This window comes from Tachyglossus aculeatus, chromosome 10, assembly GCF_015852505.1.
Source record: "Tachyglossus aculeatus isolate mTacAcu1 chromosome 10, mTacAcu1.pri, whole genome shotgun sequence".
In the NCBI taxonomy this organism is placed as follows: Eukaryota; Metazoa; Chordata; class Mammalia; order Monotremata; family Tachyglossidae; genus Tachyglossus; species Tachyglossus aculeatus.
The window spans coordinates 39,937,644-39,963,507 of NC_052075.1; the positions used below are offsets into that span (position 1 = coordinate 39,937,644).

General features: G+C 42.5%; 1 protein-coding gene across 3 annotated transcripts in view; it reads right to left on the reverse strand.

The window, feature by feature from the left end:
• The window catches only part of IQUB (IQ motif and ubiquitin domain containing), a 53,751-nt gene that overhangs the window by 17,602 nt on the left and 10,285 nt on the right, over positions 1-25,864 (reverse strand). For all 3 annotated transcript variants that reach the window (XM_038753221.1, XM_038753220.1, XM_038753222.1), the window contains 6 exons: positions 25,416-25,550; positions 16,403-16,570; positions 16,118-16,290; positions 15,627-15,782; positions 14,150-14,360; positions 7,543-7,718 (listed from right to left, as the gene is read on the reverse strand). In XM_038753221.1, the coding sequence (XP_038609149.1) occupies positions 7,543-7,718; positions 14,150-14,360; positions 15,627-15,782; positions 16,118-16,290; positions 16,403-16,570; positions 25,416-25,550 (1,019 nt within the window). The remainder of the gene's footprint in view (positions 1-7,542; positions 7,719-14,149; positions 14,361-15,626; positions 15,783-16,117; positions 16,291-16,402; positions 16,571-25,415; positions 25,551-25,864) is intronic.

The following is a 25,864-nucleotide window of genomic DNA, read 5'->3' on the forward strand; positions in this document are numbered from 1 at the left end:
ATGCCCTTCCCTTCCTCCACCCAACCCAACACTAGCTTCTTAGGCTCTGAGCTGGAGGTCAATCATTTCAGGACTTTTTTCCTGTTCAAATAAAACCACAAAACCCCCAAACCAGCCACATTTTATTACCAGATGTAAATCTGAAATGAAATAATTTATATTTAATAAAGAAACCTACTGAACAAATGTAAAAGTCATTAAAATATGATGGAGACCTGAAATGTCCAATTATAACAACCTAAATCATTCAGGATTCCCTGAATTAAAAATAGCCAATTGTCACGTTAGTTGGGTTTTGCTTTTTTGGTTAATGTCGTACCTGGTATCAAAGTCTAATGTTTGCTTCAAAGTACCGAATAAAGAAGACACTTTTTTAATGACTGCAGAATCAATCAATCAATCGTATTTATTGAGTGCTTACTGTGTGCAGAGCACTGTACTAATGCTTGGGAAGTACAAGTTGGCAACACATAGAGACGGTCCCTACCCAACAGTGAGCTCACAGTCTAGAAGGGGGAGAGAGAGAACAAAACAAAACATATTAACAAAATAAAATAAATAGAATAGATATGTACAAGTAAAATAAATAGAGTAATAAATAGGTACAAACATATATACATATATACAGGTGCTGTGGGGAAGGGAAGGAGGTAAGGTGGGGGGGATGGAGAGGGGGAGGAGGGAGAGAGGAAGGAGGGGGCTCAGTCTGGGGAAGGCCTCCTGGAGGAGGTGAGCTCTCAGGAGTGCCTTGAAGGGAGGAAGAGAGCTAGCTTGGCAGATGTGGGGAGGGAGGGCATTCCAGGCCAGGGGGATGACGTGGGCCGAGGGTCGACGGCGGGACAGGCGAGAACGAGGCACGGTGAGGAGATTAGCAGCAGAGGAGCGGAGGGTGTGGGCTGGGCTGTAGAAGGAGAGAAGGGAGGTGAGGTAGGAGGGGGCTAGACGATGGAGAGCCTTGAAGCCGAGGGTTAGGAGTTTCTGCCTGATGTGTAGGTTGATTGGTAGCCACTGGAGATTGGCTATGCATTCTTATTCATAATAGCACTAATAAAAATGACAATAATCAGGTATTTATTGAGCATTCCTTATTAAAACCATACTAAATGCTAGGGTAAACATGAAATAAACAATTAGGATACCATTTCTTGTCCCTCAGGTTGGGGAAAGGCAGATACATCGAATAATAAGGTCGAATTAAGAAAAGGAATAATGAGAGCTAATTAAAGGTAAAAAGAATTGAAACTGAGAACATCGAGATCTAAACCTGAACAGTACTTGTAGGGGGATGGGTTCTTGGACAGTAGTCCTTACTTACCACGGCTACCAGAGTCCTGGTATTTTGACAGCTGGGAAGATAGGCTTCCTACCCACAGTCCCAGACAAAAGAAGGTAGGCTGCCCCAGAGACTAAGTAGCTAAATCAAATGTTCTAAAACCCAAAGTCTTAATGATCATACAATGTGGTCCATGAGACTGTCTTAGGCATGAATATATTCCAGTTGAATTCCTCTCCCAGTCCCCAAACTCAGACAATTCACTCAGTCGTATTTATTGAGCACTTACCATGTACAGAGCACTGTGGACATCCCAGCTCAATTACCCAGGGGAGAAATGGGAGAAAAGAGTGGGCTCTTCCCGTAAAACTGCATGCGCTTCAAGGTCAAAGTTTCTAATTGGCTCAGTCTTTAAGAACATATTATCATTGAAGGGGGTTGGGGTTTGAAAGCTTTGTCCCGTTATCCTGTGAAAGGAGACTGTGCATCCAAGGTAAAATAGTGGCCTCATCGATCTCAATCCTGATACATCGGGTTGGGACCATCTGGATTTGGCCTTCCAGATCAGATTGTTTGGCTTGGCAATGTTTGTGGTGGGCACCAAAAAATTTCAAGGGGTGGATTTTCTTTCCTGCTCCCTCCTTCTCACAGGTGCACTGGCAGCAAGAAGAAAAGCATGATTATCTCATTCTCTGAATTGCTTCAAGAGAGTGGGTTATTGTGAGATGCACTTTAATACCAATGAATGAAAAAGAGCAGAGCACTGGAGGAAACACTAGAACAGCAAGTTGGAATAGAAAAGGGAAGGAAACAAATGCAAAAGAGTGTTTGGAGATGTCTCTGAAGAAAGTCACTGAGGGCCTAATGCAAGGTTTTTATTCTCTTTTCTGAAGCCTTTCAGGGCACATATTAGGCCTCTTTTAAAAAAAATTAGTCAATAAGTAATTTTCCTTTTCCAAAAAATTATGGCTGAGTCCATAGAAGAGCTCTCTGCTCAAACCAAGTGCAACTGTACTTGGAAAGAGACAAAGTGAAGCTGTGTTTTTGTCTCAAATTAAATCATAATTTAGAAAAAAATCTAAATAAAATGGCACAGCTAACCCAGAGTGGTATTTTAAAAGGCAGCAGAGTCGAGCAGTGAAAATGGTCAGGGGAATGGTTTGGACTCCAGTAAAACAAAACAAAACAAAAACCCACTGAGCCAAACTCAGCCCTGGGTCCAGTTTCACTTCATTCATTCAATCATATTTATTGAGCGCTTACTGTGTGCAGAGCACTGTACTAAGCGCTTGGGAAGTACAAGTTGGCAACATATAGAGACGGTCCCTACCCAACAGTGGGCTCACAAGGGGGAACAGGGAATGAAAATCTGGCTGATGGATTTGGCGCGGAGTTCTTGTAACTTGGGAAGTCTTGCAGACAGTAAGACCAGGAGTGTTATTTGTTACATGGTTCAGAGTTTCAAATTCCTCTACAAGTGTTCTAGAAAATCTTCCAATCGATCCTTTTTTTCAAGAATGAGAAAAGTTGAGGGTGGGATCAATATTCATTGATTGGTGAGTCATTGGGCTTTAGCTAATGGTGATCATTTATCGCATTGTTCATTGAAACACCACACCACAGAACAAAAAGTTCCTCATGCAGGCTCAACAAATCACCATCCAAAGCCTGGTCTCCTGGTCTGGCATGGCCAGCCTGGCCTAGGGGCTGGGGAGGGCAGCCTGGCCTTGCGGGTGGGCTAAGGGAGGTGGCCCCAAGACCCCAGAGAGAGAGAGGATTAGTGGGTGGGCTCGTGGCAGAAAGGGAGGGTTCTCAATGGCTACTTTGTGCCAGTTCACTCACAAACAGCTGACATCAGTCAATTGACCAGTCAGTCAGTGGTGTTTATTGAGCACCTACTGTATGGAGAGAGGCTTAGGAGAGTACAATAGAATAGTTAGTAAAAATAGTAATAATAATAATTATAATTATGGTATTTGTTATGCACTTACTATGTGCCAGGCACTGTACTAAGCGCTGGGTGGGGGTGTACAAGCAACTTGGGTAGGACACAGTCCCTGTAACCATGTTAGGCTCATAGTCTCAATCCTCATTTTACAGATGAGGTAACTAAAACACAGAGAAGGGGATTTGCCCAAGGTCACACAGCAGACAAGTGGCAGAGCCAGGATGAGAACTCATGACCTTCTGACTCCCAGCCCCATGCTCTATCCACCACACCATGCTGCTTCTGTAATAATTGTGGTACTTGTTAAGCACTTACTACCTGCAAGGCACTGTACTAAGCACTGGGGTGGATACAAGTAAATGGGGTTGGACGCAGTCCCTGTCCCGCATGGGGCTCACAGTCTCAATCCCCATTTTCCAGATGAGGTAACTGAAGCACAGAGAAGTGAAGTGATTTGCCCAAGGTCACACAGCAGACAAGTGGCACAGCTGGGATTGGAACCCATGACTTTCTGTCTCCCAGGCCCATGCTCTATCCATTGTGCCATGCTACTTCTCTATCGATCTCCTCCTTCAAGTTCATCCACTCTAACATTGATGTTCCCAAAGTGCTACTGGGCTTAGACCCTGTTCTCGGCATAATGGCTGGGAAAGGGACTTAGTCAATCGTATTTATTGAGCACTTACTATGTACAGAGCAGTGTACTAAGCACTGGAGAGAGTACAGTACAACAATATAACAGACACATTTCCTGCCAACAAGTGTCCAGCCTGATCAATTTACATCTACCCTAGCGCTTAGAACAGTGTTTGACACATAGTAAGTGCTTAACAAATATCACAGAAAAAGGATATTTCTCTCCCCAAAAGGAGCAATAATGGGTTCTCTGGAAGGCAGAGCAAAAGAGAAGCAGTGCGGCCTACTGTAAAGAGCATGGGCCTGGGAGTCAGAGGACCTGGGTTCTAATTCTAGCTCTGCTGCTTTTCTGCTGTGAGACCTTGGGCAAGTCACTTAATTTCTTTGTACCTCAGTTACCTCACACCTCAGTTACCTCACCTGTAAAACGGGAATTAAGACTGTGAGCCCCATATGAGACATGGACTGTATCCAACTTGATTAGCTTGTATCTGTCCCAGCACTTAGTTCAGTGCCTACTATAGAGCAAGCACTTAAATACCATTAAAAAAAAATTCTAACTGAAAAGTCACTTCTCTGGAATGATTTCCATTATAAGAAAATTCAGTTTCCTCTCTAGTTGATCCCATTACTCAAACATTGGAGTGCCCAGGCTGGGTTTTACATTTATTAATGCTTATGTCTGGACTTTTTCATTTGTGTTTTTGGAAAAATGCAGAAACTCTAGTCTGAACCAGTCCTTTGGAGGAGCTGCAGAATGGTTTCTCTCAATATTCTTTCAGGTAAATAAAATGCCTCCCACCAGTCAATTTATTTAGAACAATGAGCTTGATTTTTTTTTCCCTCTCTTCTGAAGGGCACAGAAGTGCAGATTCAAGAGACTGCAAAAGAGGAACATGTGGTAAACATCCAGAAACCATCACAATGTTCTGCCCCACGCCACCCTCTAGTCCTGAACTTCAACCCCCTCCAAACTCTGAGCAATCAGGGCTCATTCATCATTATGTCTACAGAAAAAGAATCAAGAAGCATGGACTAATGGATGGAGCACAGGCCTGGGAGTCAGAAGGACCTCGGTTCTAATCTCTTCTCCACCACTTGTCTGCTGTGTGACCTGGGGCAAGCCATTCAATTTTTCTGTGCCTCAGTTCCCTCATCTGTAAAATGGGGAGTAAGACTTTGAGCTCCAAGCGGAACAGGGACTGTGTCCAACCTGATAAGCTTCTATCTACCCCAGCGCTAAGTAAAGTACCCGGCACATAATGCTTCAGGGACAAAACAAGCCAGTCCCAACTCATAAATTCGCAAATTTTTCCTAATAATAACAATAATAATAACATTTATTAAGTGCTTACTATGTGCAAAGCACTGTTCTAAGTGCTGGGGAGGTTACAAGGTGATCAAGTTGTCCCACATGGGGCTCACAGTCTTAATCCCCATTTTACAGATGAGATAACTGAGGCACAGAGAAGTTAAGTGACTTGCCCAAAGTCACAGAGCTGACAATTGGCGGAGCCGGGATTTGAACCCATGGCCTCTGACTCCAAAGCCCGGGCTCTTTCCACTGAGCCATGCTGCTTCCCTATCCTTCATCCATCAGTGGTATTAAATACTGAACATGACTTTCGCCTTCTAGCTTCGGAGACATTGTAATTGCTTCCTCCCCTCCACTGCCCTCAGGCTCCAGGGCCTTCCCTTGCCACTGGGCAAGACAGCCACTTTTCTCACCCTTGAGAGTTGAGGCAGGAAATGGTGAGAAGGAGAGTGAACTGGCCCACTCGGTCGTCCCAACAAACCTCTGTGCCTGTGCCTCCACACACTCTCCAGTCAGCTCATCACCACGGAAGCAGCCTGGTCTAGTGGATAGAACATGGGCTGTCATGGGTTCTAATCCCAGTTCCACCACTTGTTTGCTGTGTGATTTGGGGCACGGAATGTGTCTGTTTATTGTTATTCTGTACTCTCCCATGTGCTTAGGACAATGCTCTGCACACAGTAAGCACTCAATAAATATGATTAAATGAATGAATGAACTTCTCTGTGCCTCAGTTACCTCATCTGCAAAATGGGGATTGAGACTTAAAGCCTCACATGGGGCAGGGATTTTGTCCAACTCGATTTGCTTGTAGCTACCCCGGCACTTAGTACAGTGCCTGGTAAATAGCAAGTGCTTAGGAAATACCATCATCATTCTTATTACTAAGGCGTTGAGGTGCTCTAACAAGGGACAGGATCTGTGGACTCTTATACCGAGTCTCTTACAGAGGGGTATACTCTTATAATCAAATATACTCTTATACCCCTCAACAATTACTGGATAATGGGAGAATTACATAAGTGCCCTAATTGTTTTAACTCTTTCCTGGACTTGGTTTTGACTGTGAGGGAATGATCAGGCTGAGAAAAATAATTTAGTCTGAATTTAGTCTCTATGGCAACAAGCAGTTTAACATCCAGCAGGCAGTCCCAGTATCTAAACTATCTAATCTATTATCATCAGTTAATCTACTAGCTAATTATGTACAGAACTATAAATTATGAATTATAAATTATTTAATTTTAATATTAATTTCCATCTCTCCCTCTAGACTGTAAGCTCGTTGTGGGCAGGGAACATGTCTATCAACTCTGATGCATTCTACCCTCCCAAGTGCTTAGTACAATCAATCCATTGTATTTATTTAGCATTTACTGTGTCCAGAACACTGTACTGAGAACTTGGGAGAGTATATCATCAGAGTTAGTAGACACATTCCTTGCCCATGATAAGTTTACATCTCTGCACACAGTAAGCACTAAAAGTAGTTTCCTTGTGTCTTTCATTATGGGCAGGGAATGTGTCTTTCGACTTTGTTGTACTGTACTCTCCCAAGCACTTATTACAGTGCTCTGCACACAGTAAGGACTCAAATACCACTGATTTGATTTCTAGGACCAGGGAGGAACTTTGGGTCAGAATTCTCAGCTCAGAACTGGTTGAATAAGGTGCAACTGACCAAACATCTCTTTGTGGAAGTCTCTTTCAGCAGGGAATTGGTGGATAGCAGGGCAATACGGTGAAGCAGTCATTAGAATATCCACAATCAATCAATCAATCAATCAATCAATCGTATTTATTGAGTGCTTACTGTGTGCAGAGCACTGTACTAAGTGCTTGGGAAGTACAAGTTGGCAACATATAGAGACGGTCCCTACCCAACAGTGGGCTCACTGTCTAGAACCACAGAATACTCTACCTACCCTACATTCAGAGCAGAAACATCATACAATGACTCAACCTATAAGCTTGCTGTGGGGAAGGAATGTGTGTTATATTGTTATACTGTACTCTCCCAAGCGCTTAGTACAGTGCTGTACATACAGTAAGCACTTAAAAAATACAACTGACTGATTCTGCACTCCAATACATATTCCTCTGAAATTAACATATTCTGAGCAAATTTTAATCCAGTAGTTTTAATTTATCCTAGATTGTAATAATGTTCAGACTCCCCAGTATAAATTTCCCTTCTCAAGGGTCAGTTTAAATGTAGACTCTCATATTACCCTCAAGCAAGGCCACCTTTTCAAAAAACCAAACAAGCCAAACGAATTTTAGGAAATCAATACTCTCTGCTAGTCAGTCATTTTACCAGGTTTTGAACTCTAGCAACATTAACATTCAAATCGCAATGACTTCACTAACCTTATCCAAAAAGAACTGAATTGACTTGTGCTGGTTCTCCTTATTGGCAATGAACTTATGTTCCCCGATTGAAGCAATCAACTGAGTTTCTTCCTCCAGAAGTTCACAGAGAGCTGCTTTCCTCTCTGCCCCAATATAAGTGTGGTTAATGTCATCAATTTGCTGCAGTCTCCAGACTGTGGGGAAATTATGAAAGAACCTTGATAAGGAACTCCAACTCTTTGCAAGCTGAATGCTTTTTTGGTCACACTTTGTCAAAGTGTATTTATTTGTCAATGCTTTAAAACCGTAAGATTCAATTCCTTTTAAAAATAGCTTTCATGCTTTGAAATTGTCAGGAAGCATCACATATTTGCTTCACACCTGATAAATTAAAAAAATGCCTGCCACTGATTAATCATCTGCAAAATGAGATGGTCATTTGCCCCAAACAAAATGAAGTGGAAAAAAAAAATCAGTCCACCTACCCATTACAAACAATGCAATCATGGAACAGAGCCTTTAAAAGCCCACTGCTGAATTTATGGGCTTCCCTTATTTATTGAGATTAAGGAACCGTTTCCATTTTTCTGGGCATTCCCAAATGAGGCCACTTAATCCTACTTTATTATATGTCAGGAGCATTGTTCAAAGTAATTTTTATTTGCTGTAATTCATGTCCAACTATTACGTTATAATGGGTGGGGAATGGGCAGCAGTAATTGGTAAACAATGTATTGTGGGACATGCAATTCCAACAGGACCAGATCACATACAATTTCAACACAAAGAATGTCACTGGGGTCTCATTTTATTTTGAATGAATATTTCATTAGATTACCACCTTCCTAGAAATACATACCAAAGAGTTCACCACAAACTATTTGTAAATAAGAAAGCTGAAAGAACATTATCAAGGCACTGATTCAAAACTTGGTGTAGTTTAAGTAGTCATAGTATTTATTAAAAGCTTACTGTGTGCAGAGCACTCTATAAGTGCTGGAAGAGAATACACAGTGGAAAGTTGACGTGATCCTTGTCCTTTGAGAGGCTCACAATCTAAGAGTGTAAGCAAGGAGAAGCAGGATCAGGGAAGCAGTGTGGCCTAGTAGATACAGTGTGGGCCTGGGAGTCAGGAGGACCTGGGTTCTAATCCTGACTCTGCCACTTGTCTGCTGCATGACCTTGGGCAAGTCACTATACATCTCTAGGCCTAAGCCACCTCATCTGTAAAATGGGGGTTAAGACTTAGCCCTAGGTGGGTCACGGACTTTGTCCAACCTGATTAGCTTGCATCTACTGCAGTGCTTAGAACAGTGCTTGACACATAGTAAGTGCTTAGCAAATACCATCATCTTTATTATTATTAGGAGTGATGAAACATTAAAATTATATTTACCCATTACGATATGTTTGGTCCATGACATGAAAGTGTCTCATGCTGCTCTGTCTAAAATAATCAACTCTTTTTCTTACGTTCATGAAAAAGGGGGGCACAGCCCATTGATTAGATCAATAGACTGTGTATGACCTGATTATCTTGTATCTTCTCCAGTGCTTAGAAGAGTGCTCGGCACATAGTTAGCAATAAACAAATACCACAATTATCATTAATCAATCAATCAATGGTATTTATTGAGCACTTACTGTGTGAAGAGCACTGTACTAATTGCTTGGGATTTATTGAGCATTTACTGTATGAAGAGCACTGTACTAAGTGTTTGGGAGAGAACAATACAACAGAATTGTATTAGATGGTCTCAAAGCTCTCAATCTCTCATTGGGTGCATTTATTCCTTTGACTGCACAAAATGTAAGCGTTCTACTTTGCCTTTAATGTGTGTTCACTCGTCCGAATATCCTTGATGTCTCTGCCTGTGACATTACTGTCTGTCTTGGGTCGTAAGCTCCTGCAGTGACCAGAATCATAGTGTTGGACAAGATATGGAGAGATTACCTGATGCGATCTCCTGTCTCCAAGCAGGTGACTTATACATCACCCCAAGACAGATTTGGTCTGTTGTTTCTTTGAAGAATACCAGAGATGAAGACTCTACCTGTTGCCTACAACCTCTCTTGGAAGCCCTTCTTCAAAAATGACATTAAGGTGCAACTATGTACTGGATCCTGGAGTAGACACAAGGTTATGAGATCAGACCCAATCTGATCCTCACAGGATTCAGTCTAAGAGAGCAGGATTTGAATCCCCATTTTCCAGATGAGAAAACTGAGACTTAGAGGAGTGAAGTGAATTACCCAGGGTCACACAGTAGGCCAATGGAGGAGCTGGGCCTCGAACTCAGGTCTCCTCTGAGTACCCTGATCTTTACACTAGGCCATGCAAGGTCTATTTCAGGATTTCTCATCCTGATGGTCAAGAAATTATTTTTTGTTCTGTCAAAATTTTTCCTGAATTAATTTAGGCCCATTCCTTATGTGAGGTCCTCATTTGACATTGAGAATAGCTGGTTAACATCTTCCATATAAAAAGCCATATATTTGAAGGCTGTAATTAATATGCCCCTTAGCTAGGATGCCTAGCTTGACCCATCTGAACTGTAAGCTTGTTGTGGGCAGGGATTGTCTCTATTGCTGTACTGTACTTTCCAAGTGCTTAGTACAGTGCGCTGCACACGGTAAGCGCTCAGTAAATACCTTTGAATGAATGAATTACTGCATTACCCTCATCACAGGTCTCTCCATCTCCAGTCTTTTCCCTTTCCAGTCTGTATTTCACTCAGCAGCTCAGATTGTTTACCTAAACTCTTCATTCTACACAATCAACAAGTATCCCCTCTCCTCAAAATCCTTCAGGGGTTGTCCATTCCTCTCAAGTAGAAACTCCTGACAATTGACTTTAATGCACCAAATGAGCTCACTACTCACTAGTACTCATTCTCTTCATTCCCCTCACTCTAACCTTTTCATTACGACTCCTGTAGTCTCCTTGCCATGACCCCTTGTTAATATTTTTTTGTGATTTTTATGGTATTTGTTAAGTGCTCACTATGTGCCAGGCACTGTTCTAAGTGCCGGGGTAGATAAAAGCTAATCAGGCTAGACAGCGTGCCTGCCCCACATGATGCTCTCTGTCTTGGTCCCCATTTTACAGATGAGATAACTGAGGCCCAGAGAAGTTAAATGACTTGACCAGGGTTACTCAGAAGACAAGCGGTGGAGCCAAGATTAGAACCCAGGTCTTTCTGGCATGGCTCAGTGGAAAGAGCATGGGCCTGGGAGTCAGAGGTAATGGGTTCTAATCCCAGCTCTGCCACTTGTCGGCTGTGTGACTTTGGGCAAGTCACTTAACTTCTCTGTGCCTCAGTTACCTCATCTGTAAAATGGGGATTAAGATTGTGAGCCCCATGAGGGACAACTGGATCACTTTGTATCCCCCCAGAGCTTAGAACAGTGCTTTGCACATAGTAAGTGCTTAACAAATACCATCATTATTATTATTATTATTATTTCTGACTCCCAGGCCTGTGCTGTATCCACTAGGCCATGCTACTTCTCATGTACATGTCCTTCCTTCTATCTGAAACTCCCTTCCCCTTCAAATGTTCCGGACCATAACAGTCCCCATTTTTTGTGTGTGAGACATTCATTAAGCGCTTACTATGTGTCAAACACCGTCCTAAGCAAGTGAATTAGGTTGGACACAGTCCCTGTCCCACAGGGAGCTCACAGTCTAATTAAGTTTCCACCTTCAAATCCTGCTGAAATCTCTGCTCCTCCAGGAGGCCTTCCCCAGTGAATTTCTTCTCTCCCCTGATCTTACCCCCACAGTTACCACCACAGTATTTTACTCCAGCCACACAGTTATGTATTCACATATATCTTATACATATCCTATTACTTTAGCCCTCACCAATAAATACACTACTCTTCTTCAGGTCTTCTTTTGACCTGTAAATTTTTTTGTGTTGTGTCTATCTCCCCATCTAAGCTTCAAGCTGCTCAGTAACAGGGCTCATTTCTCCTACCTCTACTGTAGTCTTCTAAATGTTAAGTACAGTGTTCTGTATACAGTAGGCACTCAATAAATACTATTTGACTGATAAATTTAGTACTTTCATACGCAGCCTAAACTACCTCAATTCATTTAATGTTTCTTCCAAGAACCCATTTTCCAGCCCCTCTCCATTTCTGCCATTCTCCTATGTACCCTCTCCATTGTTCATCTTTTTTAAAGGTTGCTGACCAAAATTGAATTCACGATTCTAAAAAGAGGTTGATCTGATCAGTGTAGAATATAGCAGAAGAGTTTCTCCCAACAAAACTGTGAGGTAAACCAAGGTTGTGGTGGCTTTTTAATCACAGTAAGACATCATTGGCTCAGTTATGGCTTTCTCAGGGCTTTCTCTGCTGAACTGTAGTTTTATCATCCCCCCAGCCTGCATTCCAGTCAGTTTGCTTTTTTTTCCTGCTTTAAGCTAACTCCCTTGTGCTTGGTCTAACTGGATTTCATCCTGTTCTTAGCAGGATCATTTTTCCAAATTATTGTCCTTTGAATTCTATTCCTTTCTTCCAAAGTATTGATAACCAACCTTACCCAATTTAATCTCATCTAATTTGATAAACCTGGTTCTCAATTACTTTACCAGGCTCATCAGTAAAGATGTTAAATAGAATTGATACCAGGATTTATCTCCTTGAAACAATACCCAATACAACCTCCCAACATGACTGGAACCACTGAATATGTTAACTGTGACCCAAATTTCACCCCCTCAACAACCCCTCCCCATTAAAGTCTTCCCAAGCTTTTTTATGGTATTTGTTTGGCACTTACTTTGTGCCAGTCATTGCACTAAGCGCTGGGCAGATTTAAGTTAATAAAGTTGGAAACGGTCCATGTCCAACATGGGGTTCACAATCTTAATCCCCATTTTACAGATGTGATGTAACTGAGGAACAGATAAATTAAGTAACTGGCCAAGGTCACACAGAAGACAAGCGGCAGAGCCAAAATTAGATCCCATGTCCTTCCGACTTCCAGGCCCATGCTCTATCCACTAGTCCACACTGCTCCTTAAGAGGATGCCATTTGAGATAGAATCAAAAGTCTTATTCAAAATTTCTGAAGATTATTTAAATCTGTAAAAGTTGACTTCTCTTTTGCCTTGAGTTGGTGGGTGCAGAAGTCACGGACCAAGGAGCTTTCTGAAGGACCTGAAAAGAGGCCTGTGTATTTCTCTTCCATTTCTGTAAGATGTGTTTCATTATTTCCATTTCCCCCCCTTTTTAAACACATATAAACTTGCTGTGGGCAGGGAATGTTATACCAACTCTGTTGTATTGTACTCTCCCAATAAATAAGCACTCAATAAATACCATTGATTGACTGATGAATTGATTGATCCAAATATTGTATCCTAAAGTTCGTATTTTATACTGGAACATAAAACATACTGTATCAATCTTTTTTATTCCAGAAAAACATAGATTATTTTGATGTTTATATATCCTGGCTTTGACTGGTTCATGAGTTTTGGAATAGAGTTCTGTTTCAGTGCTGACTGGCCTTGTAAGTGAATCCCAGTCTGGCAATCAACATTATAGCTTTTCACAGATCTGTGGGGAGCCATAATCTCATTCTATTACTGTCTCAGTGACTTAACCTCTGGACTCCGCTGACACCAGGAGAATGTGAATGAATCTAAAGTTTCCAGGAAAACAAAATACAGTTCTAGAATTGCTTAGTTTGGTTCAAGCGAGAGAGGGGCTGCAGACTTCAAGCCAGCAACATCTCTCTCTGTCTCTCTGTCTCTCCCTCCCTGTACCTGAATACAAGGTTTAAGTGGATGGTTCACATTTGGGACTTTTAGACTGTTAGCTCTTTAACAGCAGGGATCATGTCTACCAACTCCACCATACTGTACTTTCCCAAGCACTTAATACAGTCCTTTGCATACAGTAAAGGCTTAATAAATTTCAGTTAATTGATTGATTGATTAATTGCTTTCCTCCTGGATGGAACTTCTAGACCCCTTATGGGAAGATTATCCTGATTTTAGAACTTTCACCCAGCCTCCTATGGAATCCTTTTGGAATGGGCCTGGCTAAGTCTGTATGAGGCAAAACCAATACTTACTTGAAAATGGGATTTTAAAAAGGAACACACCACATGTTCCTTAATAACACACACTCAAGTATCCTCCTTTTCAGTCCCATTAAATGGGATCTACAGCCATTATTTTGTGCCATAAGATTTTGTGGCTGGCTGAAAATCATTTGTTTGAACCCTTGAAGGTGGGTATGTTGGCCATGTGACTGTCTGTATGAACGTGCCTCCCAACTGGGCCAGGGGTGGATTTGCTTGACGGCGGCTTTGAGCAGCTCTTCTCACCCCACCGATGGTACTGTCACGAGAACCCTCCTAAATGTATTCCTCCTAAAAGTGCTTTTCCTCTGTGCAGTCTCAGCCAATAGGTTCCTTTTCCACGAAGAATCAGTTCTCCAATAACATGGGTTTTACAATCTTGACAAAACTCATGTTAAGAAAAACTCTCCTTAAGGTATGTAGGTCCTGACTAAAACCAAGTGTATGTGCCCTATCATTTCTCCCCTGCTGGGGAGAAAAATGAAAGCCATTTACAGGAAATCTGCCTTGAATTACATTTACCTTCTAAGGCATGGTAAAGCAGTTCGAAGTCTTCTTTCACTTTGGGGTTACACCTCCGATCATACTCATTCTGTAACTTTTCTGCCTTTTCTTTTTCTTTCCTCTTCTTTTCTTCTTCTTCCCACTCCAACCTCACCCTCTTAATGTTTTTTAAGTTCTTCACTACTTCTTGAGCGTGCCACCTTCGGTAATAGGTCTGGATCACTATTATCTTCAGGGAAATCAAAGTGGGGAGACAGTGAGGACTCAAAAGGCAATGCTAAAGAAAAGGGCAGATCTCTGACCGTTGAAAAGGCATATGGCTGCATTCAGTCCTGTTCTTTTCAAAAAGTGCAGAGGGAAAGACACCCTTTCATGGTAGGGGGTGGGGTTGCCAGATTTTGGTGTTGGAGTTTAATAGGAGTTGATGACGTGATCAATTCTCTGACTTCTGAAATAATAATAATAATAATGGTATTTGTTAAGCGCTCACTATGTGCAAAGCACTGTTCTAAGCGCTGGGGGAAATACAAGGTGATCAGGTTGTCCCATGTGGGGCTCACAGTCTTAATCCCCATTTTACAGATGAGACAACTGAGGCATGGAAAAGTTAAGTAACTTGCCCAAAGTCACACAGGCACAAGTCACACAGTCAAATAAAGACAGCTAGGATCTAAAGCCAGTCAGGGTGGAAATTCTTGAGGGCCTGAATTCACCACCCCATATTCTAAGACTCTGAAATTCTGTATCTTCATATTTTTCTCTAAAAGTCATTAATTAAATACGATTCCCGTTTCTGCATTGTATGTATTTGTCAACCAGCTGCCCTGGAAAGGGGCTGTCCTACTCCTCTGTGCAGATTCTACAGGGGGCAAAGGCATTGGAGAAGCAGGAGGACCCTTTTCCCCCTCACTTTTAGGGCAGGCTACACCACGGAGAAACTCCCCTCTGCAGGAGCAAAGAGTAGATGGTTGTCTTTCTGGTTGGGAGCACCTTGGCCTGTGCTCACACATTGGGGTCCACATCCCAGACAGGGATAACTGTGAGATAAGTGCAGGCAGAACCTCTTCCCCAGCTCCACTGCCCTCAGGAGGGACCACCACAACAATCCCATAGTGCACCATCCCTTTCCTCTCTCCTTAGCCCCACCTGTTCTGAGTTTAAAAACAAAATAAAAACAAAAATAAAAGGGCTGGGAGGGGAGTTGTGATGAAGTAGGAAGGTCAGCTGCTCTGGAGAGGAGGGAGAGGAGGAGGAGAAGAAGGGGGAGGGTTGAGGGGAGAGAGATATGCTCTGGGTGAGGCCTTGCAAGAAGGCCCTGTTCCAGAACATTCTGGTAAAGCAGAAAGAAATCTTTCCCTTGGAGCCCCCCATTCCATTTCCACATCAAGGGTGAAGGCCCACACTGAGGCACAAATGCAAAATATTCATATTCTCTTCCCTGTTCATTTTATCATTATTGCTGATGAGCAATCGTGCAAAATAGAAATGAACTCACTGCTTTCAGTCGCCGTGCGTGGTATTCATCAGCTGTAAAATACGTCCCTGGTTCTATTAGTTTGTCGGTCAGGTTGGACACGTACACACCAATTTTAGTCATCTGGGTACATGTGGTATTTCTAGTTTGTTGGATCTTATTCTTCTCTGTAGCTGTCTGGAATAAAAATCTAAATGGTGTCAAGACAAACTTTACGGCTGAAACAACAATGAAAGCTGAGCTCTTAGGATTTTGTAACTGCTATGGTGAATTCCAGCAATATAATGCCAAACCTGAGTGAACAAGAAATTTAGGTTCCCAGTTTTTATTCAATTCAATATATGTATTTAAATGATATTCTCTATTTAAACAATATTGATTATAATGACATTATACATTTTCTATACTTAAATGATAGTTATTTCTTATCATTATAAACTTCTCACCATTTCTTCTATCAGGTTAACTTTGACATTTATTCAAAAATCCAAGTGGAAGGTGGAAAATATTACCTGAGTTTCTCTGCAGAATATACCTGTTCTTTCAGGTATTTTTTTGGGAACCGTCTGTGTCCCTGCATTGTGAAATTCTATTCCTGTTACTTTGTGTCTGTATCCACCCAGAAATGGTTTATGATAGGTTGGTTTCTCAATCTCAACAGCTACATCTTGGAATGTGTCAGAATCTGCCCAGATGAAATCAAGAGTCCAATGATCAAGTGAATAGAGAAGTAGACACTGACTTTTCCCTGTGGAAAAATTTTCCAACAGACATGGGAAGAAAACCAAATAATTTACCTGCTTGCACTCTGACTGTTATAACATCTGCCATGACTATTTCCAGTGGAATCCCCATTGTTTTGATGGGATAATATTCTGGATTTACAGAAAACATTTCTAGCTGGATGGTTCCCTGGGGCTTCACTCCAACACTCATTAGGGTCTCATTGTCCTTAATAATCCGCCCTGAAAATAGAATTCAACCATCAATTTTATTTTCTCCGAAAGGTGGAACCAAAAAAAGTCCAAGTTTCCCAACCTTGATTGTAAGGTCTTAGCTGTTAGCACTGCAACACTTTCAATAGTCTTTTTCTTTTTCAATGGTATTTGTTAAGTGCTTACTTTGAGTCAAGCACTGTCCTACACACTGGGGTAGACACAAGTTAATCAGGCTGCATACGGTCCCTGTTTCACATGGGGTTCGCAATCTAAGTAGGAGGAAGGGCAGGATTGAATCCCCATTTTACTTTTGAGGAAACTGAGGCATAGGGAAGTTAAGTGATTTGCCCAAGATCACACAGCAGGCAAGTTGCGAGCCAAGATTAGAACACAGGTCCTCTGGCACCCAGGACCGTACTCTTTCCACTACACCATGCCTGCTTCACTTTTACCACCCATTGATCGATGACAAAAGGACACATGTAAACTGGTAGTCTTAACCTTTGAATAACTGGTTGGTCCAGTGACAATTCCTTGTCTGCTCCTTTTTTCCCCTACTTGATTTCCTGTGATCCACTGAATACTGACCGTGGATACAGAAAATTCCAGGGTGAAGATTTCACCACTTTGGGGCTTGTATGGGTTGGTGAGGGCAAGGTAACTGCTTTTCCTCAGGAGAACTTTCACTCTGACCATCCTTCCTCTCTTCCTCTGCCCCTTGCCCCATCCTGCATAAATCCCAGGGTGACAGGATCCCTGCCTTACTTGTGCCGCTTTCTCAACCAGCATTCCACAGAGAGCTAGGAAGTGAGGAGGCCATTGTGAATCATAAAACTTTTTCTGGCCCTGGACATGAGAATGCACAAGCATCTTATCATCTGAAGCTTCAAACTCTCGGTTTAGAAATGGCAGAAGGTAAAACACCTTCTGAAGTCTGTTATAAAACTCTCTGAGACTTTTTAAATGAGTGTTGGTATATGAAGCAGTACAAAGAATCATTTCGGACCAGGCTGAAACTTACCAAGTTATTTTGAGAAAGGGAGTCATATCTTCCATTCTTTCCCAAAGCTCAATTCATTCATTCATTCAATTGTATTTACTGAGCACTTACTGTGCACAGAGCACTGTACTAAGCGCTTGGGAGAGTACAATATAACAACAATAAATGCACATATTCCCCACCCACAACTAGCTTACAGACTAGAAGTGGGGAGAAAGACATCAATACAAATAAATGACAGATATGTACATAAGTGCTTTGGGGCTGGGATGGGGGATGAATAAAGGGAGCAAGTCAGGGCAACACAGAAGCGAGTGGGAGAAGAGAAAAGGAAGGCTTAGCTGAGGAAGGCCTCTTGGAGGAGATGTGCCTTCAATAAGGCTTTGAAGGGGGGCAGAGCAAGAACCACACACAACAACTGAGAGTGTTTAAAAAGACAAAGAATTGTATAGAACAAAATTCAAGACCATCTTGGTAAGAAATAAAAAAAAATAGGTTGGGAAAATATGACTCCATTCAACAAAAGTGCCAGGTTAAATGGATATAATTCTCATGAAAAAAAGGCAGAATGAAACCAAGGGGAGTGAAATTATTTTATCCAGCCATGTGGGAGGTACTTTAAGTCCCAAAAGAATCAAGGAATTGGCTTGCCAGATGAACAATGAAATAAGTGGGGGAGATAGCTATTGCATGCGAAACATGTAAGGCAATGAAAATAAAAAACAGGACTCAAACAGATTCCCAAAAAAGACATTCACAGTTAAAGTGAAATTATCAATCGAACAGCTCCTATGCTTCTCTCTGCATGCATCCTCAGGGCCTTTGAAGGTTCCCTCCCCAACCCCAACCTGCCATGGTTTCAGAGCCCGCCCTCTTCCCTTCCATATAGCATGGCCTAGTGGATAGAGCATGGGCCTGGGAGTCAGGACCTGAGTTCTAATCCTGTCTCTTTCACTTGTCTGCTGTGTGACTTTGGGCAAGTCACCTCCTCTGGACCTAACCTCATCTGTAAAATGGGGATTGGGAACTGTGAGCCTCATGTAGTACAGGGACTGTGTCCAGCCTGATTAGCTTTTATCTTTCCAGTGCTTAGTACAGTGCCTGGTATATAGTAAGCACTTAACAAATACCATAAAAAAGGAAGCAAACAAGGTGTAGAACAGACATGAAAGGGTAAGCTCTTCAAGAGTATGAGCCATATCTTTTCTTTCTATTGTACTCTGCATGTATTAGGTGCTCAAGAAATACTACTGGAAGAATGAACAGACAGCCATAGTCACAGAGAAGGTAGAGGATAAGAGGCAGAACATTCAAAGAAGCTGAGAAAGACAAAGTGAAAGCAGAGAAAAAGAGGGCACAAAATGCAGAGAATATGCATGCCGCTACTCAAACTTGATCCTTTAGAATGGAAAATAATTTTGTAGAAGAGTCAACTCCATTATATTGCACTCTCCCAAGCGGTTAATAGAGTGGTCGGCACACAGTTCCTATCATACACATATACCAGAGTTGATTGACTATTCTATCAGTTAATCAGCTCACAGTCCTTGTCTCACATGGGGCTCAAAGTCTACGTAGGATAGCTCACAAATATTGAATCCCCATTTTACAGTTGAGGAAACTGAGGCACACAGGAGTCAAATGACTTGCCATGGGAGCAGCTGGAGAAAACAGTGTAAGAGCTGAAGAGATGTGAACAAGGTATCAGTCAATCAATCAATGGTATTTATTGAGCACTTACTGTCTGCAGAGCATTAGACTAAGCACCATACAGTAGAGTTGATAGACACAATCCCTGCCCTCAAGAAGCTTATGGTCTAGTGGGGGAGACAGACATTACAGGAAACTACAGATAGGGGAAACGGGAGCAGAGCACAAGGCCCAGGGAGGGAGGAGTATCAAAGTGCTTAAATTACCCCAGAGGAATTTTGTGCATGCTACTACATAAAATGACTAATGTTTGGTCAGAACACAATTAGTGGATCACATAAATCAAGACCCAAATGAACAGCACCATAGATAGATCTCGAGGTAGATTCGAGACATTGCCTCTCCAGCACTTTGGCAAGGTAGAAATCAGAAATGAGAATAAATTGTACTGTCATCGGGCCTTTTAATAATAATAATAATGGCATTTGTTAAACGCTATGTGCAAAGCACTGTTCTAAGCACTGCGGAGGATACAAGGCGATCAGGTTGTCCCACGTGGGGCTCACAGTCTTAATCCCCATTTTACAGATGAGGTAACTGAAGCACAGAGAAGCTAAGTGACTTGCCCAAGGTCACACAGCTGACAATTGGCGGAGTCGGGATTTGAACCCACGACCTCTGACTCCCAAGCCCGTGCTCTTTCCACGGAGCCACGCCTGCTTCTCTTCTCACCAAATGGCACACAGAGCTCAGTGGGGTTTGCTGAAAATTAACTCAATTAACTCATCAATCTTCTAAAAGCCAAAGCCAGGTAGGGAGAAGGCAAGTCCTGAAAGAGATTCTCATGTTGAGTGACAGCATTGTTTTACAGGAAAGTAATGGTGCTTACACTGGGGTCCCCATGGATTCCAGGGCTGGAATGTGAACCCAACCAACCCTCTCCCCACCAGTGTTTAAGTCCCTGTCCCAAGCCCCTGGGCAACTTTGCAAGGTTGCTGTCCTTGTTCTCTCCTTCTAAACCCCATGCACAGTTTCCAAGAAGCTGCTTGGAACTTGGAGGCAGCATAGCCTACTGGAAACAGCATGGGACTGGGAGTCAAGGGACCTGGGTTCTAATACCAGCTCCACCGCTTGCCTGCTGTGTGACCTTGGGCAAGTCACTTAACTTCTCTGTGCCTCAGTTACCTCATCTGTAAAATGGGGTTTAAGACTGAGTTTCCATGTGGGACAGGGATTGGGTCCAACCTAGTAAGTCTGCATCTACCCCAGCACTTGGTTCCGTGCCTGGCTCGGAGTGAGTGCTTAACAAGTACCATAAAAAAGTCACTTACCTCATTGTGCCCCAGTTTCCTCATCTATAAAATGGGGATAGGATCCCTGATCTCCCAGTCTCTTAGAATGTAAGCCCCATTTAGAACAGACACTGGGTCCAATCTGATATCAATCAATCAGTGGTATTTACTGAGTGCTTACTGCATGCAGAGCACTGTACTAAGTGATTGGGAAAGTACAATACAACAGAGTTGGTATACACATTCCCTGCACACAACAATATCTGATATCTACATCTACCCCAAGGCTTGGCATATGGTAGGAGCTTAATAAACCAGGATTATTATTAACTAGGGGCCAGCAGTCACAAGAGGAGGGAGGTCAGTGCCCCTTACAAAGTCTCATGCCCCTAAAAAGTCTCCCTCGCCAAATCCAGCCACAGAGTCCTTCTCCTCCATGTCTAGTTCCCATGTGGCTCTGTGACCTTTGGACATTTGACATTCGCCACCCCACCCTCAACCCCACAGCACTTAGGTACATAACTATGAATTTATTATAAATTACTTATTTATATTAATGTCTGTCTCCCCCTTTAGACCATAAGCACACACATATACCGACTCTGCTGTATTGTACTCTCCCAAGTGCTTAATACAGTGGTCTGCGCAGAGTAAGCCCTCACTAAATATCAATAATGATGATGGAAAAGACTTGGGGTCTAGGGGGGTAAGGGAGCTTCAGGTCCTTTACTCCATTAAAAAGATTTGCAGAGCCCAAAAGTTGGAGATTTACTGAGATACAGAAAATATGATTCAGGCTGAGGCATTACAGGAGAAGAAAAACAGACCCTGCTGCCGCTCGGAACTGCGAGCTACAGCTGCTCCTACCAGTGATCAGGGCCATGTGAGCAGAAACTACAGATGTGAAGGATGGATAGATTTGTATGTCTGCATCTGTCAATCAGTCAATCAATGGCACTGATTGAGTGCTCACTCTGTGCAGATAAACATGCAAGCCCCGACTGGTTAAATATGCCCAGAGCTCTAAAGCAACCCAGGAAGAGAGTTAAAAAATGTCTGCTTTCCATTTCAAATCAGGCGCTCACACTCCGAGCTAATGTCTCTGACCCATTTCAACTTCTTTCCTCCCCCTGGAGCTCCTGACCCTCTCAATTTCACCTCACCGATACCCTCCCATCCCTTTCCTCCTTGTCCCAGCAAAGCCAACATCTTTTTTTTTGCCCTCCGCCGAAGCTGGGAAATAAGCAGAAAAAGAAATCTGGTGTAAAGTGTCACAAAATCGATTCCTTTAATCAAGATCCATTTGTCTGCTGAGTTTTATGCTAATGAAACTTAATATCCTGTTTTGCCTCTTCCATTAAAACCAAATCGGGTTTTCAAAATGGAACAAAATTATTCTGATGATATCAAGAAATTTCTTTGAAGAAATCTTAATTTCTCATTAAAAAATGTGCCCCGGGGAACAGAATTGGGTTTCTTTCCCACTTTGACTCAGCAGTCCGAAAGATACCGTAGGCATACGGTGCTTGTCTCTAAAATTCTATCAATGTGGATGAGAGGAATTCTACAGCAAGCTGCAAATACCCTATGCTGAGAAGGGGAAGAAAAGTCTGGTGAGGAAATAAATTAAAAATTCAGGCTACCGAGTTTCTTGAAAAATAGGTCTTTTGTAATGAGACGAGTTCTCACATTATGTAAAACGTTACCATTGCCCCGGGCTGCTGTTACTTGCAAAAAAAGTTTTAATTTAAAACTAAGCAGGTCTCGTTTTAATTTGAAAATGTTGTTCCTCATTATCTTTTAATTGAAATTTTCTCTCCATGCTCTAAGTTGTAAGGACAGATTTAAAATCTCACCAGATACTTAGGGTTGTTAATTTCTATGGGTTCTTCAAACTGACCCCTGAATTTCCCTTGATTGTTTCCCAGAAGATGGAATGGATGAAGTGGTTGAGCTGAAAGCACAAGTTTCCATTGGCAAAGCAAACAGAGAATGGAGACAGCTGAGTAATACAGGCAAAAATCCTTCTTGTACATGAAAAGAGAATGAGGAAACAGTATCAAAAATGTTCAGTGACAGGAGCTTAGCTCTAAATCAAAAATTGTTAAGCAAATATTAACACCCAAGGCAATTACAATATGGCAGGTAATTGAAGATGCCGCACAGCATTTATTATTTACTATTTCAAAACACACAAACCCACTGTTCCTTGGAATCCTGTGATTCTACCCCAAACATGTTTATTGGTTTCTCCTCAGATAGATATTTCCTAGGTAACGGTCACTATTAGCTCAAAGTCTTATCTCTTATTGCTCAAAGTCACTACTGAATTTCCATCCCCTTTGCAGATTGGTAGGCACCCCCCCTTACCTCTTCTCCCTCCCTTCTGTATCACCCTGACTTGCTCCCTTTGGTTACCCCCAAAACCTCCCAGCACTTATGTACTTATGTGTAATTTCTTTATTTGTACTGATGTCTGTCTCCACCCTGTAGACTATAAGCACTATGTGGCAGGAAATGAGTCTGTTTATTGTTGTATTGTACTTTCCCAAGTGCTTAGTACAGCACTTTGCACACAGCAAGCACTCAATAAATACAATTGAATGAATGAACTGATGTGTCCAACTAAGGATGGAACATCTGGGCTGCCTTCTCTGCACTGCAGTCCCAAAACAGCTCTGGGCCTCAAATACCTGAGAGACTGTGCCTCAATTACATACACCTGTGGGGACTCGGCCCCTGTGATGAAGAAAAGCATGATTTCATAATTCTAATATTTTTAGGGTCAGCTGTAGTATAACCAGCTTATTTTTTAAATGGAATTTTGTTAAGTGCTATGTGCCGGGCACTATTCTAAGCACTGGGGAAGACATAGTTGGACCCAGTCACTGTTGCACTTTGGGCTCACACTCTTAATCCCCATTTTACAGATGAGGTCACTGAGGCACAGAGAAGTGAAGTGATTTGCCCAAGGTCACACAGCAGACAAGTGGCGGAGCAGGATTAGAACCCAGGTCCTTCTGATTCCCAGGCCTGTGCTTTCTCCACTAGACCTTGCTGCTTCCTAAGATAATAATAAATACCACTGTTAATATTAGTAGTAGTAGTAGTAGTAGTAATAGTAGTGATAGCAGTCATAGTAGTAGTAGCATTAACATCAGCTTGTTCAGCTCTCAGGTCTCATGTAGAGAAGCCTGAGTTGAGAGGTAGCAGCAGCTGCTCTCCCTCCTAGGCCAAAAAGCTGACCATGCCTAGACTTGCCCTGGGGAGACCAAACAACAAGGCATACATTTTCAGAGAATCCCTGTGCAGTTTAATAGACTGAAGAATCATTCCCCCAGCTGTAAATTAATCCGGAGATACCTTGGGCAATGGCCTAGTGGATAGATCACTAGGCTGGGAGTCAGAATGACCTGGGTTCTAATTCTGGCTCCGCCACTGGCAAGTTGCTTCACTACTCTGGGCCTCAGTTCCCTCACCTGAAAAATGGGGATTAGGACTGTCAGCCTTACATGCGACAGGGACTGTGTACAAGCTGGTTACCTTGTAACTACCCCAGTGCTTAGAACAGTGCCTGGCACATAGTAAGTACTTAACAAATACCACAAATACCACTTCTCTGTGCCTCCGTTTCCTCATCTGTAAAATGGGGAGTCAATATCTGCTCTCCCTCCTACTTAAACTATGAGCCCCTGTGGGATAGTGATTTTGTATCTACTCCAGCATTTAGTTCGGTACCTGGCACACAGTATGCGTTTAACAAATACCACTAGTATTACTGTCATTAGTATCCTAATTAATATTGATTATTGAGCCAAGATCTAATGAGCCTAAATCACCTATCGGGTTAATAAAACTGGAGTCGCCTGGCCAAATTTCTTGGATAAACTCTAATAGCACTCAAAGACAATTAGTGATGTCCAACAGTGAAGGATGGGAAAGGGGCAGATTTGGGTCCTAAAGCAGGGTCTGTTTAACCCAAAGAATACTTTAGAGTGGAGTTCTGAAGGCTCTGCTAATGAAAGAAGAACAATCTACAGAGGGAGCCTGATAAATGTCAACGGCAAACACCCAGGCAAGGAAGATACAAATGGAGGGAGGGATGGAGGGAGGAGGGCTTAGCTTCGTAAAAGGAACTGCTCAGTCCCTGGCTCACCCAACAGTCGCTGGGTCTTCTAGTTTATTCATTCATTCATTCATTCATTCAATCATATTTATCGAGAGCTTACTGTGTGCAGAGCACTGTACTAAGTGCTTGGGAAGTACAAATCGGCAACGTATAGAGACGGTCCCTACCCAACAACAGGCTCACAGTCTAGAAGGGGGGTGACAGACAACAAAACAAAGCAAGTAGACAGGCATCAATAGTATAAATAGCATAAATAGAATTATATATACACATCATTATTAAAATAAATAGAATAATAAATATGTACATATATACATAAGTGCTGTGGGGTGGGGCAGAGGGTAGAACAGAGGGAGGGTCAGGGCAATGGGGGAGGGAGAAGAAGCAGAGGAAAAGGGGGGCTTAGTCTGGGAAAGCCTCCTGGAGGAGTTGAGCTTTCAGTAGGGCTTTGAAAGGGGGAAGTGTGCTAGCTTGGCGGCTGTGAGGTTCTGGTCTCTGGAACCAACAGGATGGATGATTCTTCTACACCTCAGAGCTGGGATCTGAAATCCACAGTTCCCGCTCTGTTTTTGCTATAAAGATTTTCTGCTCTGAAGCATATAAATCACAAGCCCCCGGTGAGATGGGGACTGTTCCAATCTTGAACCTACCACCATGCTTAAAAGAGTGCTTGGGACCTACTAGGCACTCGATCGATAGCACTCATTTTTATTATTGTTATTCTTTCCCCTATTGTGAGAGATTTTCACGCTAAAGAACTTAGAAAAGTCCAGGAGATATTCTCTGGTTCTTGGGACATACCTCCAAATGTGAACTGCAGGACATCGTGAGGAACCTTTAACTGTGTGGCAAATTGTTGCTTGAGGAGTCCTAGCATAAAGCCAACGTTAAAAGACACCGTGATCGTCTGACGATCAGGGAGTAGCAGGACTTGAACTAAGAAATAAAAAAAGAAGAAAAATGCATCCCGTTATGTCATTTGGCCTGGATAAATCAGAGGGGTTAGCTCTTACTACTGTGACTTGTCAATGCATTAAACCTCTGTCACTAGGCTTCACTGTCCGTGTGAACCAGGAGAGGCCAGCCTTGTTCTGGCTCCACTCCACCGGGCAGCATACATCGTTCAGAGCAACGGATTGTGGGCAGCAGAAGTTGTAAGCACTGAGAACACTACCCTATTTCCAGTCATCTGAGGGGTTCCCCTCCAACCGCCAGGATGGTCAGGTGTCCTGTGTCGCTACATTATCCAA